At 38.9% G+C, this 14372-nt stretch overlaps 1 protein-coding gene across 1 annotated transcript; it reads left to right on the top strand.

Moving 5' to 3' along the window:
* On the top strand, positions 1 to 2846 carry LOC144647572 (uncharacterized). Its single transcript, XM_078507361.1, has 4 exons — positions 1 to 40; positions 980 to 1102; positions 1427 to 1648; positions 2435 to 2846. The coding sequence occupies exons 2-4, from the start codon at positions 1023 to 1025 to the stop codon at positions 2844 to 2846; spliced, it is 714 nt and encodes a 237-aa protein (XP_078363487.1). The 5' UTR covers positions 1 to 40; positions 980 to 1022.
* The last annotated feature ends 11526 nt before the right edge of the window (positions 2847 to 14372 follow it).

Raw genomic sequence — 14372 nt, 5'->3', positions numbered from 1 at the left:
CTGGAGCGAAACAACCAACATGGTGGGAGAAAATAGCCAGGTAAGGGTTTGAATACCCCTAAAACGCGAAAAAAGTCATTTCTCTTAGATTTGCTTCAAACACTGCAATATAACTTTCGATTTATCGCACTCCCGATTTCTCGAACCCGGCATTTTAGTTTCCCTTGGAGGCTCTCTGAGAAATCGGGAATCCACTATGAAGGTCTTAAAAGTATGCAGCCTGAGAAAACAGCATGTCTTCCACCTGTCACGCCTTATTTGAACCTTTAGTGGAAAGTGGCTAGATTAAAATGTTGTTCTGTTTTTTTTTTTTTGCCTTAGCACATGGTCGCGTAGTTGAATTCGTCATTTGCAACTGTGTGTGCACGCGTTTCCAAACGTGTTGCCATATATGGTTTTTCCCCGTTTAAGGCCCCGCAATACGGGCAATATTTTCTTTCAACTTGTCTTGCAACACGTTGCACTGCAAGTTGCTGCCCGTATTACCTCCCTTGTTGCAAGTTGCGACAACGTGTTGCACAAAGTTGAACTCATGTCTACTTTGCGCAACATGTTGCCGCAACTTGCAACATATTACCTCCCTTGAAATTACCTCACCGAGCTTGAAATTTATCATCTTTATTATTTACTACACATTCGATGATTTCGACATTGCTGATCCTAGCAGTATGCAGGACGCGTGTCATATATCAACCTAGTAAATGGCCCAGCTCACAACGAGTCTCTCGTAGCTCAGTTGGTTAGAGCGCCCAACCGGTATCTGGGAGGCCATGGGTTCGATTCCCGTCGGGGACTCAGATTTTTTCTTTGTCCCACGCTCGTGTCATATTGAATAATTTCTTCACTATTACCTCCCTTGTTGACGTAACATGACAAGAGCACCTAATGCGCTATCTAGTCCAATTCCGATCATGAGTCAGCATGTGCAAGAGAACATTCTCTTGAAATGCGTTTTTCGTGCAATATTATTATTTTTCAGGTGGTTCATCGTGCACATTTCTTTCGTCTATTTTGTGAGAGAAATGTTTTCCAAGGAAAACACTGGCCCAATGCCGCCACCTATACTGCTGCTTAGCGATGGAGGCCATATTGAAAACCTTGCTAAAACCTTGCGAAAACCTTGCAAGCTTGGCCGAGTGGTTTAGGGCGCTGGTGTTGTAATCCGGAGGTCACCGGTTCGAGGCCTGCCCTTGCCACTAGCTGGATTTGTTTCTCGGTTGTCCCGAGTTCAAATCCTCGACCACGCTTTGTATATAGCCAACTGGTCTGCCTCCTGCCAGTTGGGATTTTTAACCTTGTTATGTTCATTTATGAATTATTTGTTTCCTCTGTTTCAGTGGCATGCCTGTAAACTAGCTATCTCGTTGAGATATGAAGCTAAGTGCATGACCACTATAAACACATATTTATTTTTATTATTTTATTTTATTTTACCGCTTTTAAAGAGAAGGTTGCGAAGGATTGTTGTTGTTGATGGTGGTTATAAGAATGACGACCAATACTACGGAGACAGCCTGTTGAATGCACTGATGCTTGCTCGTACCAAGCTTAACTGTTCGTTTCTAAGTGAAGACGGCCAAGACGTTATTTTTGATCTCTTGGAGACGTTTGTGCGACCAATGGCCGGAGGAAAGCCGCGTTGTTACAAGTTTGTAGTTGTTTTCTTCACTTGGATGATTTGACAACGTCTCAAATATAATTAGTATGAGGTTTCTGGTACTGTCGCACCTCTCATAAAATAATACACTTGTATGTGACCAATTTCAAGTACCCGCTTAAGGTTTGGGATAGGGTGGCATGGGGAGGAGCATGGAAGAAATGCCAAAATGGTCCCCCGGGAAATAAAAGGTTGCCACATCCGTTAAATGAAGTTTACATACTACAATTACGAGGAGTTATCCACTTATAGAAAGCATCCTACTTAAACTCTGGGTGGGTAGTTAACCTGGCTTCAGCTTCCAACGTTCCTTCAATTTCAACGTCCAACATCATCACATGACAGTTCTACTTATGAGCTTCCACTTTTCACCCACCTTGTAGAGTACAATAAAGAGTACTACGTAAAAGTAATACTCGATAGCTTTCGTTTGCATGGTCACACATTACGGTTTCTTCTACTGACTTAAAAGTTAGAGGAAGTAACATGGCCCATCCCTGTTTTCTACAGCAACAAGTCAGTGGAAAATTATGGAAACACCAATTGCAATTCTGCACCATTTCATCCCATTCATTAAAAGATTTATTCCCCGGTGAAGTGCAACAAGTTTCGACACCGAACAATAACAGGTAGCAGCAATGGGATGTAGAAAGCTGGCTTTCTTTCTCGCCAATCTTCTTCAATATTCTCCGATATCAATGCAGAGAACAGAATAATAATACTGTTATAGTCTTAAAATTATTCCGTTTAGAAATGCTCTCTTTGTTGCTTTTTCAGATTCAAGGTTCGTTACCGAAGCGATGAATTCGGTGAAGTAGGCGAAGGAGAAATTCTACTTATCGTACCAAGAGATCCGCATCATGGCGTCAGGGACGAAATGGGTGGAAATTGTTCGACCAATTTGCATCCTTTCGACGCACCCGACGGCGTGTTTTTCACTCAAGATGAAGCCAATAAATTGACCCTCTGCTGCTGCGAGTGCTGTCACCGACAAGCTTGTCAGGGGTTGTCCAAGATATGTTGTAACGTCTTTCCACAGCACAGCACTGCCAATCAGTTCTTCACATCCCGGATGTTCTCAGCGTATCACTGTGAAGGGTACCGCGCATGCGTAGATGCCGATGCTGCGGGCTTTTTGAGAAGTGGTGACAGGGAAAGGCAGCAAAATGATTATGTTAATATTGTGTGACAGAAATTACCGGATAAAGATTAGACACGCATAAAATGATGTCGTTTGCGAACCTTGCTAAGTGTTTCATGATCATGACAAAGCAAAGAGGAACAAGGTAAAAATGGTCAAAATTCGTGAAGATTGTGACCAATTGGGAAAGACGGGTTGGAAAAATGTTGGCCAAATCTTCAGTTTACGCTATCTGTGGCGTTGCACCTTTAAATATTTTTCAAATATTCAATATATAGTTTTCTCTGAAGGCACTTTTAGTCGTCCGTATTTTTCATATTTTGGTTTTGGTTGTTTTGGTTAATTAAGCAAAATTCAAAACTAAGGGTTTTTTTAATTTTAGATTTTAAACAAAAAAACAAATGTTTCAACTAGTACGTTCTCATTCAATTTTTGTCGAATTATTCCCTTTTAAAACACAATGCCTTTCATCTTTTTCTTTTCATATGTATGCCCCTTATAATATTAAGTAGTATTTACATGTTGGAGGCATCTGCTGGTTTAACAGGTAGAAAAAAGAGCGGGAAAACATCTGCTTCGTTTAGTAAAACCGTTCATATTTATTCCATGCTTTTGCAGGTAGAAAATCATGACAAAAAACTAATAGCCTGAATAAATAGAGAGAAAAGTTATTAACAGAAATATTTTAAATTAGAGATGTGTTTTGGAAGAGAGCAACAATATGATTGGCTGGCGACTAGAACATTTCCTGTTCAGTAATTCTTTCTCAGAGTTATCTCTAATCTTATTGGTAAACCTTTTCTCAACATGGGATCTCTTAGTATTGCATGTCAACTTACTGTCATGAAGGGTCCTTATTAAAAAGTGTACTTTTTCTTTGAACCATCATCTGCTTTTAACATAGTCTGATTAGCATTTATATTACTAATATGAAAACATTCTCTATCAGATTTTATCTCATTTTTAAACTTCAATTCTAACATATGTTTCGCTGCTAGAAAACCAAGAATATCAGAAATAGTAAACATTTGGCCTATGATAAAATTTATTGCTTACAGATGTAACCTAGAGTTCCATATTCTTAATGAGTCATTTAAAAAAAAAAACGATTTTTATGTGAAATTTTGCGACGTGACATACAGTTAAATTTAACGCAAGCTGATTTGCATTTCTTTGTTTTATTTACTAAAGTATAGAGAATAATGGCAGCATTTAGCCCAAGAATGTCGATTCTCTCCGGAATTTAACTAGTATACTAGTTCCCTTTTACAAGTCGCTTTATAATACAATGTTACTAGTTCTTCAAAAAAACAAAACGAACAAAGCTGTCTCCTCACTTGATACACAGACGATCATTGTAATTTAAAACTATTTCATGGAAAAGGGATCCAAATAAAACTTATCATCGTTGTAGATTACTCGCGCGCAATGGAGGATTGTTGTCAGCTTTTTCCCATGGCCAGACTTGCCAACCAAATGCAATACCATTTGCTGTTGTTGTTGCTGGTTGAAGAGGGTTCCTGATCCCAGTGCGACAATATTTTACAAATTATTCCTCTGTAAAGTATTATTTCAGAGTTGCTACCAAGGTGAAAAAATATTTAACGTGTTGGTTAGATAAATACTTCTTCTCGTACACAATTGTACTTGGAAGAATTCCCGGTGTCAATTGTTGCGATATCTAACTTGACGAACAACAGAACAGTTGTTTGACTGTGTCTTTCACCGCTTGTCTTACTTCTGCGATCTTCCAACAATAAAGGAAAGGGTTTAAAGAAGAGTTTAGGAATACAACAGATGTTGTAAACCTCCAGCCCAGGACAAGAGGCGGCGTTAAACCGGTGAAGGTTGCTAATGCTGTTACAACACAATACGGAAGGTAACACGCCAGTAATGTAAACTGTATCCACAGTGAACTAGAAAGGGTCTTTCTGTATCGAGCAATGTTCAGTGGAACTTCCCCTTGGTTTTGTTGTGTTTGGGAAGATTGGTCTTGCACTCTTGTTTGGTGACGGCGAAGATCGGCATAGATCTTGGTGTAAGTGAAGGTAGAGGTTAATACACATGTAAGTATCAGCACACATCCGTACCACAGAAAGACAAAATAATTCCAAAAACACCACGCGGCGATAGCGAAATTTATGACCCAAAAACAAACTGTAACAGCAACAGTTCTCCTAACAGTTACAATTTGTCGAAAACGTAACCCCAACAAGAAAGCGAGAAGCCTTTCCACACTCACTGCCGTTAATGTCAACAGAGACACCCCGAAGAGAACTACACCTAACAGAAAGCTTATGCCTAAGATGGGGCCACACAGAGTCCAATTTTCGTTTGCAACAGAGACAAACAGGATGGCGACCATTGGTTGTAAAATGATGCCAACACAGAGATCTGATGTAGCTAGACAACGCAGCAGAACTTTCGATGGAGGATGGAGAGAAGTCGACGGCTTTTGAAGGGCAGTCAGAATCAAAATGTTACCAATGGAAGCAATGATGGAAAAAAGGAAGTTGAAAGCTGAAAGGCGAATATTACTGCAGGCTTATTGTCTGGATTTGTCGAGCAAATGAATTCTTCAAGCGTTTGGCTGTTTCTAGTGGAGTTAGACATCTTTCCTTGACAGTCTAGCTCATAAAAGCATCGTAAGGCATGGCAGAAAGTCTTTTCTTGTAACGAGTCACCAGTAACTCGCCGAAGCAGTATCTGTGTCTAGGCTGCATGATAGCCGGTTGGTGGCATTTTACATAGAGAGAACTGAAATATTGATAAGGGAATTGTTTTACCTGACAGGAAACTTATACATGAGCAGACAGCTTGGCGTCTATTATAGTTTAAACTGAATAAATTCAAACCAGCCTATCACCGTGAGCAAGCTGCTTGGCGTCTATTATAGTTTAAACTGAATAAATTCAAACCAGCCTATCACCGTGAGCAAGCTGCAACAAGGCTGTGTGTGAAGGCTATTTTGTGTCAATTTCTAGTGGAGTTAGACATCTTTCCTTTACAAGAGGCCAGCTCTTAAAAGCACCAGCTTTATCATCACAGGAAGTTTAACGAGTTACCAGTGAGATGACGAGGCAGTATCCGGGCCAGATTTCTTAAACGTTGTATTACAGCATGATAGCTGGCTGGGTGCCAGGGAATCGTTTGATTTAAAAGGGAAACTGACACATTGGAAAGGCAGCTGGACAAGCTACAAGAAGACCGTGTTTGAAGTTTACTTTGTATCAGAAGACACACAGGAAGTTGAAAAACACGGGAAGTTAAAGAACAGGGAAAGTTAAATGACACAGCAAGATGAAGCTGCAGTGAAGCCCAAGAACACAACAAAAATAATAAAATACCCTATATTAAGGTGGGGTTCCTCCTGAATTTGAATAAAGTTTCAAGAGGTTTAAAGAAGAGATTGAAGAAGAAAAAAAATTAAACATCACTAGACAGTTGACCCCCACGCAAGAGCACTTCAAGGTCAAATGCAACGAAATTTGATGAAATTTTATTTAAGACTCATTTTGACTTTAAATGAAAGGAAATACTGTGAATAATCATAGTCTGAAGTTTTAAACGATTTGGTTAAAACGTCGCTGAGATATTCGATGTTAAAGACAGCCCTTTATCTTCGCTTCACAAACGGAACGGTTCGGAAAAGCTTCGGAAAATTGTCGGAAATGGATTTTGTGACGTCACATGTGGCGAGCTTCGACGCGCGAAGATGCAGCAAAGTGCTGTTGTCTCTGCCAGGTCTGCTGCACCTTTTGGCATTTAAAATCCCGATAAAGCCGGATGACCATTCGAAATATCTTCTTAAAGACGAGGAGCGATGCAAGGAATGGTTGAGATCGACGAAAAAGAGAGGATGTGTATGCCAAATGCACGCTGGCTTTGCTCAGCAAATACAATATCACCCGACATGTTTTTCTCAGAAAGCTACCAGCAGAATCTTGCACTTTGGTCCGTGTTCCAGCCCTAGAAACTTCGAATGAGACCTGGCGCTTCTCCTCTTATTACTAACTTGGAAAGAAAGCCGTTAATCCAGGACTAATGCGAAATCGTTTGCGACGAAATGCAGAATTCGAAGGTAAAGTCGCTAATAAACTTACCCTTTGTCTGGGAACCCCAAAGTTGTACTTTCTTGTATTATATTGAACTTAGATTCACACACTACTTTCTTAACCTGACCCTAGTCGCTTCATAAACTTCTACCAAAACTATAACTTTACTGTTTGCGTGAAATATTGTGAATCGCGAGGCTGGTATTAAGGGACCGGTCATTATTTATGTAGAGGGGGGGAGGGAAAAAAAGAAGGGGGGGGGGTCAAGGCTATTTCAGAGTGGCAAGAGGGGGGGCTAAAATTTTTTATAAAGAAGTTTAGGGGGGGATAAGCAGTTTGAGGTGGGTAAAACAGTTAAATAGAACAGTGCAAACACCATATGTGAAACAGTGAGATGCTAAATTGTACAATTTTATGCTATTTCTATTGTTTTCTTTTGTTTAAACTCCACTATTATGTACAACTTTAGTGATTTGTATTTTACAGAAATACTGTTTTCACTCTAAACTCCATTGTTATCTTAAAATTAATTTTAGTTAATAAAGAAACCAGACCTTTATAATCTGCTTTAATATCTGGTTTGACTGAAATTATTTTCTTTTTACAAAATGATTATCACTGCAATAGCCCAAGAAGTAATAAAACATGATATTTATGACAACAAGAATTCAAAGTAATCCCTTTACAACTTTAGGAAAATCATTGGAAAGGAATTATATTTTGCATGGATATTACATTTGTGTTCACCATGAGAGCATAATTTGTAAAAACTACCACTTTTCCAAAGTTAAGGAGTTAATAATAGAGGTATGTTTACTATACACATAACTCATCCAAAAATTTGCCGTATTGCTGGACAAGTATCCATAGCAAAGAAGCCTTGGTTGACTAAGTGTTGATCCAGCCTTTTTGCATTAGAACAAGTGTACGTGCAATTAAGATTGTATGTAACATGCATTTAATAATAAATTACTTGAGGCATATAAAGGGAGATATGAGGTGGGGGGGGGGGGTCATCACGTAAATATTGAATAAAGAAGGGGGGGTCACTTGCTACTTACATGGCCTGGAGGGGGGCCTTACAGAAATTTTGATCTTTCCAACATATTTTTCCCTCCCCCCCTCTACATAAATAATGACCGGTCCCTAAAAATATATTTTTTTATTACAGGAAGGAACTTTGCATGAATTTACTAATTAAGTTACAAACAGACTTTTTATGTTTGTTTCTTTTTACTTAAAAATGATATTCCCTATATTGCTTCGATCGTCTAAAAAGCTAAATTATACATGCAGACATTGAAGGAAAATAATGCTTTTAATTTACAGTATTGTGTACAATGAAACACTCTTTTCAATGTTTGTTTATATTTGAAATTATTATGAATGCCAAATATAACAACGAAAATACCCCCGACTGAACATTGTTGGTGCCCAAGAAAAGGTTTATATTTTTCATGTAAACTACATGTATATGATGAGTTTGTTCACTTGTAAAGGCCAATTTACCTGATTCATTTGTTGTTCAGATCTGCATTAACCCCATTTCAGTCCAGTACAATGACTGTTGCATTGCATAGCACTCATTATAAGTCAAGTATAAGTCAAGTGAACTACTGGCTCAGGAGAATCTACAACCAGATTGTAGGTGTGTCATGAAAATTTATTCTGAAATTAACTCTTCATAATTTTGTCTGCGCCAAATCTGTTGACCTTTTACAAATTCCTCAGTAACAGCTTTAGGCATACTCCCTTTCAAAATCTATATAGGTATTTTTGGTGCCCAAGACCCCCTCCCCACTTGCTGGGGGTACTCCCATACTCCCATAAACTTTCCAAAAGTCGTTCGCTTCTCGATTCTGGCTTGGTGGTAGTAGACCCCGGTGCGGAGCTCTCGCGCTCCGCTCTTGAGCTCTCGGGCTTCGCGCTCTGTGAGCTCGACTTGTAAGCAAGCCAAATACTCCCATATATGAGCTTGATAGGAAAATGCATGTGTGCTGCTGTGTGTTTTTCAAGCAGATGAGTTTAAGATGGAATAGTGATACAATAGTTTGGGGTAGGGTAGGGATTTTCAGTGTGTAGTCTAGCATACTACGATAGGGTGCTGCAAAATAAGCTGAAAATGGTCTGGGATAGGGTACGGTTACAGAGTCCCACCAGCACATCCCTACTCAAAAATATAAAGAGTACCCCCCCCCTCCCCTTTCCTCAAGGTGAAAGAGTATTGTTTTTAGCCATTCTGAAATTGGGTATTTTTAAGATAATTTATCAATTTCTTTGTAAACTTGGAAATAGTTTTTTGAAGCACCTACTGTTTGTATTCATCCCTTGGTTTGAGATAAGATGATAAATTACAAGCAGTGCATGCAGAGGCTATAATGTCTCCTTTGGGGGTCTTGGAAAATCACTGCACTTAGTTTGATTGTCATCTAGCTGCTTATCATTTAGCTCGTTTTTAAGCTATAAGCGCTTAAAGTGAAAATTAAGGGTAATTTTTGATAGATTTTACTGTTGCTATGGTTACCAGTGACAAACTAAAAATGACCACAACTTGTTCGGCAATGATGGTACATTTGTTTGATAAAATAATTGCAGCATTAACTGACAAATAATTAGTACTGACCCATCATAGTAATAGGCTGGAAAATACTAGAGACTGTTATCAGCTTCTTACACATGCATTCAGTGAACTTGCATAGCCATCTCTCTGCATCCATTTGTTAACGTTTGTCTTTCGACATCGTCTTAAAATGTGCTGTTTAAGTGACGGATACTGGTGTTGGTTTCATGCAAATGAGCGCACAAAATCAGAAGGTCATGCTAGTGGGCTGTGATTGCTTGATTTGGATCTGTGTTGTTTGTACATGTTTACCATGTCCAAAGATGGATGTTGACAAAGGGGCTATGCATTGATGTCCGACCCCATCCAACCATAACAAAAGAACATATTACCCGTTAATAGTACCAATAAATGTACAAAACAAAGAAGCTGACATATAATAACAAATTGCATGAACAAATTTATATAAAAATAAATAAACCTTTATTTAGACATGGAGAGAATTAAAGCTAGAAGCTTGTGGGGCAGTGTATAATTTCCAAATCGAAATGGAATTTGGAAGTGTTGATTTTTGTGGAGGGGAAAAACTGGAGAACCCAGAGAAGAACCCTCAGAGCAAGGCCGAGAACGAACAACAAACTCGACCCACATATGATGCCAAATCAGGAAATCGAACTTGGGCCAATTGGTGGGACGCAAGGACTCTCACCACTTGCCATCCCTGCTTCCTAGCATATTTTATAATAATGCAGCTTTGACAGAATCTCATGATAATTTGTACATACAAGGATGTGTAAGCAAGGACATTGAAACACAAAACTAGGTGTAAATTTTCCCTGCTACATGTCCCAGTGTCAGGTCCTGTGTCAGCACACAAGTGTAGATCTTATAACCTGGGTCTTAAGAAATGCAAGTTGCCATAAATTACTGTTGAAATTGTTATCTTCGACCTACACCCCATCTACTTAAGACAATTCCCTTTTCAGAGAATCAATAGTAAAATCAACTGAAAAATATAAGGGCCAGATTACAAGATAATCACCTTGGTTAATAATTCGGCAAATAAAGAGCAATATTAATACCGGGCATAATTCTGATTGAAGCTAAAAGGCCACGCAGTCACGGTATTTAATTTCAATCTTTGAAAATAAATTATTTGGCTGAGGTGAATGAGTTTAAAGCTTCTAAAGGTTAAATAATTGATTCTTCAAGGTGTGTTATTTTAGAGAACACACTCAGCTCAGCTCGGGCAATGCTACAAACAGTGTACAAATAATTCCACATTGCAATCCTTTCGAACAAAAGCAAGACAATACTTCAACTTAGGATTCAACTATTTATTTATTTCAAATTCTTTGAAAGCCGTTTCCATTATATTTATTAGGCTCACCAATATATGTGGCATATTCCTTCGTTGTTGGTGCATGTAGATGTTGCCGGATTTAAACGCCATCTTGTTCACTCGCAGAGTCGGAATTAATCACTCCAGAAATCGATTTATTCCTTGCCAGAAGCCGTTAGTTCGAACTGATATGGCTGTATTTAGACTTTTCGAAGGCTTGAATCAAAGTCTTCATCGGTTTCAACTAACGGCTGTTTCATAAACTCTGGAAATCCATCGAACAAACCCAAGGATTTGCAAGGATCGCTCAAAACACGTGAAAATTTGCTCGCCACACCTGACGTCACAAATACCTCTATTCGATTCCATTCTACGCGCGGCCATTCTTGGTTCGTTTTCGTGAAGTCTTCGGAAATCGTCGGATTTTCATCTCCTAAGCGCCACAATTCGCACAAAAACCATTTCTGAGAGTTTATTATCATTAGTACCTTCATAAACGACAGGTTTGCGGACAAAAGAAAAAATTTCCAATTTCGTTGCATTTGACCTTTCAGGTTGTCAGTGGGACTGTCTGGTGTCCGTCTATCAATTTTTAACTACATACCGGTATTCTAATTTTAAAATCACCTTAAATCTCCAATATTTGTTATTTCTCTAAATTTAATCAATCTTTTAAGAAAAACTATCTCCTCCCCAAAATCCTCAAAAATCACCCAAAGTTTACAAAATACAGCAAAACATAGATATAAGGGATGAGTGAAGCGTTTTCGGATTCCTTGAAACGCGAACGAGATATTTCTGTTAAACCCGTATTAAGCGTTGGAAAAACGGCCTTCACGTAAAACCCCGCCTAAAACGTGCTTGCGTATCTGCATAATCAGGTATAATCAGTTTTAATTCCCTGTATGCAGTGAGTTGACGTTAAGCCAAGCCATGTAAACATCGTACTCTTCAACGTACCCGAGAACAATTTGCAGCAATCAGTTCTGACGTTTTAACTGTGAGTTTTCCATAATGACCCATTAGGATTTGACATATTTCTCTTGTGACTGTCTTTGGTGTGGACACTTTGCCACACGGGCAGATTATAACTGCTAGATATTAAACCGCGTACGAATTAACTTTATCTTTCCTGTTTATAAAATTACCTTGTGGCTGATTATGATTTTTTCATAGCTTTTAAGTTCTTTGACGAGTAATTTGACAAGGCTAACAGAAATACGACTGCAACAATTAATATGTAAATGAAGGGATTAAAAATAACCGCAGTCGAGTAAAAATAAACATCAAACGATGCTTAAGTAAAACCCGGGGGGGGGGGGTACTCAAAAAAGTTTTATACGGGGAGGCTCCGCCCCAAGTTCTAACCCCTTACCCTTTTATATACCATTTTTGACAGAAATTGTACCCCTTTCGTATACCTTTAACTGAAAAAAGGTACCCCTTTCATATACCTAAGAGACATGGCGTGGACTTAAAATAGGACGTTTTCTTGTCATTTTTATGTAGCGCTTAATAAATTAAAATAATACAGCCATAAATTGCGTCTGTTCGAAATATTTTAATTAAAGGCCCTTTTAAATAGCCAAATGACAGATTTCCATACCCTTTCATATACTTAAACTCGTGAAATCCCTACCCTTTTATATACCTGAAGCCTGAAAAAGGTACCCCTTTCGGGCGGAGCCTCCCCGTATAGGCCATTATAGGGAGTACCCCCCCCGGGAAGTAAAACCAAAAACATAAGGAAAAAACCCATGCAAGACTGATATTATTTTCTTAAGGGAGGTATTTTATTAAAACGTCTATCTGCTTTGGCGAAGAAACAAATTATATGCGGTCAGTTATCAATTGTTCTTTAACCGCTTTTTTACTGACAAACCTGGACAATTACGGGTCGGTTCACTTTTCTGTCAGCGTTTAATTATTTTTAGTTTTTTAATCATGATGATGGCACGCCATTAATTATGAAGTTTACGAAATGACCAATCAGAATTTAGGATAGGAGCCATACTCCTAGCTCCACGGGTCACCCCGGAGGACCCAGTCCATGGACGTGTTCGTTAACCCTCCATAAGGCAGGCTGCGTTTTATCACCGTTTCTTGACTTCATATATATTTCAAAGCTAAACTTTGTATACAACGAATCCAAACGAAGAGCGCTATATCTTCTGCATCTCATTATAACAATAATAGTCTAGTCCTTCCCGTTGTACTTGCTATGGAATGAACTCGTTGCAAAAATAATACTGAGCGAAATCTGTGAGGAAAACGCTAAAGCTTCACATGCCCTTGCCGCCCCATCGTTACTCCGGCAGCAAAACAAGCCTCAATTACATAGATAGTGCGAAGTGATCGAATATTCAATGGCATAAGTCTGTGTGTTATACCCTGTCCCCAGACTAACCTTTACGCTGACACGTACAATTTGGTTTCGAAAGTTCGGGGTGGTCCATTTACCACCCCATGGAAATCATCTATCACCCCATCAGGAAGAATCCTGTTAGTCCTTAGGAGAAGAAAGTTAATATAAACTCCAACTCTATGATGCGGCTCATTTGATAGACCACAATCCATATTTGAAATATGTTACTTGCAGATGCAGTATTTTTTTATGAGAGATGCCTAAATTAAAGGACGTGGTTAGCACATGAACATAAGATATGTCTTACGTGGGTGTTTGCGTGGTTGTGGGTAGATTTTAACCCTATTCAGACCGGGGGGGGGCTTTTGAGGCCCGCGCTGACTTTGAAGTTTTATAACTTTTTTAAGATTTAACCAAACGCTGCCAAACTTTCTGAGTTTTCCTAAAATTTATCTGGCAACAATTTGGTAGGACTGGATGATGTGTCAGAAACTTGACATCAACATGGCAATGGCATTTTGACAGGCATGTTTTCCCAAATTTGTAATTTTGCGTGTTTCTGTGAATGAAAATCAACTTAAATGGCATTATTTTTACATTTTTACGGGTTTAAAGCACATTTTTATTTATTTTGAGTACTTAGCAGTGATTTTGGGTGGTTTTCTGGCATTTTGGAAAAATTGGCGGCTGTTTTGACATCATGATGTAATTGTCACGTGATGTGACGTCACTATCCCACGTGACGTATACCAAAAGAAAGAGTTTCGGACATACAATACATCCCATAATTTTCATGGTGATTGCTTAAATATTCTGGAAGTTACATGGGGGGGGCTTCCGAAGCCCCCCCCCCCCCCGGTGTTAGAAGGTCCAAAAAAGCCCGGTTTGAATAGGATTAAAGATGCTTGACAGCCTGACAATTTATCATACACTAAGAAATATCTGCACTTTTACCTCCGATACTCGCACTTTCGATTTATCGAACTAGTTTTCTTTCCTCAAGGAGGCTCGAGTAATCTCGATTTCACTCTTCAGTTCTAAAGCTTGAGAGCAATCTGGTTCCCAGGGCACTTGGAACTACGTTGGCTCAACAGACATTTGACATTCACGCTAAAAAACCCTATGATAATTGACGCAACATGACATGCAAAATACACTGAAGGCAAATCCTGAGCATATACGTTATTATTGCTATTTTTTTAAATTCAGGTGGTTTATCGTACACATTTCGTTCGTCTATTCCGTGAGAGAA

The sequence above is a fragment of the Oculina patagonica genome, chromosome 3 (assembly GCF_052425735.1).
Source record: "Oculina patagonica isolate OP01 chromosome 3, crgOcupat, whole genome shotgun sequence".
Classification (NCBI taxonomy): Eukaryota; Metazoa; Cnidaria; class Anthozoa; order Scleractinia; family Oculinidae; genus Oculina; species Oculina patagonica.
This window is presented reverse-complemented; position numbering and strand designations above follow the sequence as displayed.

What these genes read in the sequence shown, in the direction of transcription:
- LOC144647572 (XM_078507361.1), top strand. Translation starts at nt 1,023, where the DNA reads ATGTTTTCCAAGGAAAACACTGGCCCAATGCCGCCACCTATACTGCTG. An exon ending in GGCCATATTGAAAACCTTGC is followed by an intron (nt 1,103 to 1,426) that starts TAAAACCTTGCG and finishes ATTATTTTATTT; the next exon opens with TATTTTACCGCTTTTAAAGA. An exon ending in GGAAAGCCGCGTTGTTACAA is followed by an intron (nt 1,649 to 2,434) that starts GTTTGTAGTTGT and finishes TTGCTTTTTCAG; the next exon opens with ATTCAAGGTTCGTTACCGAA.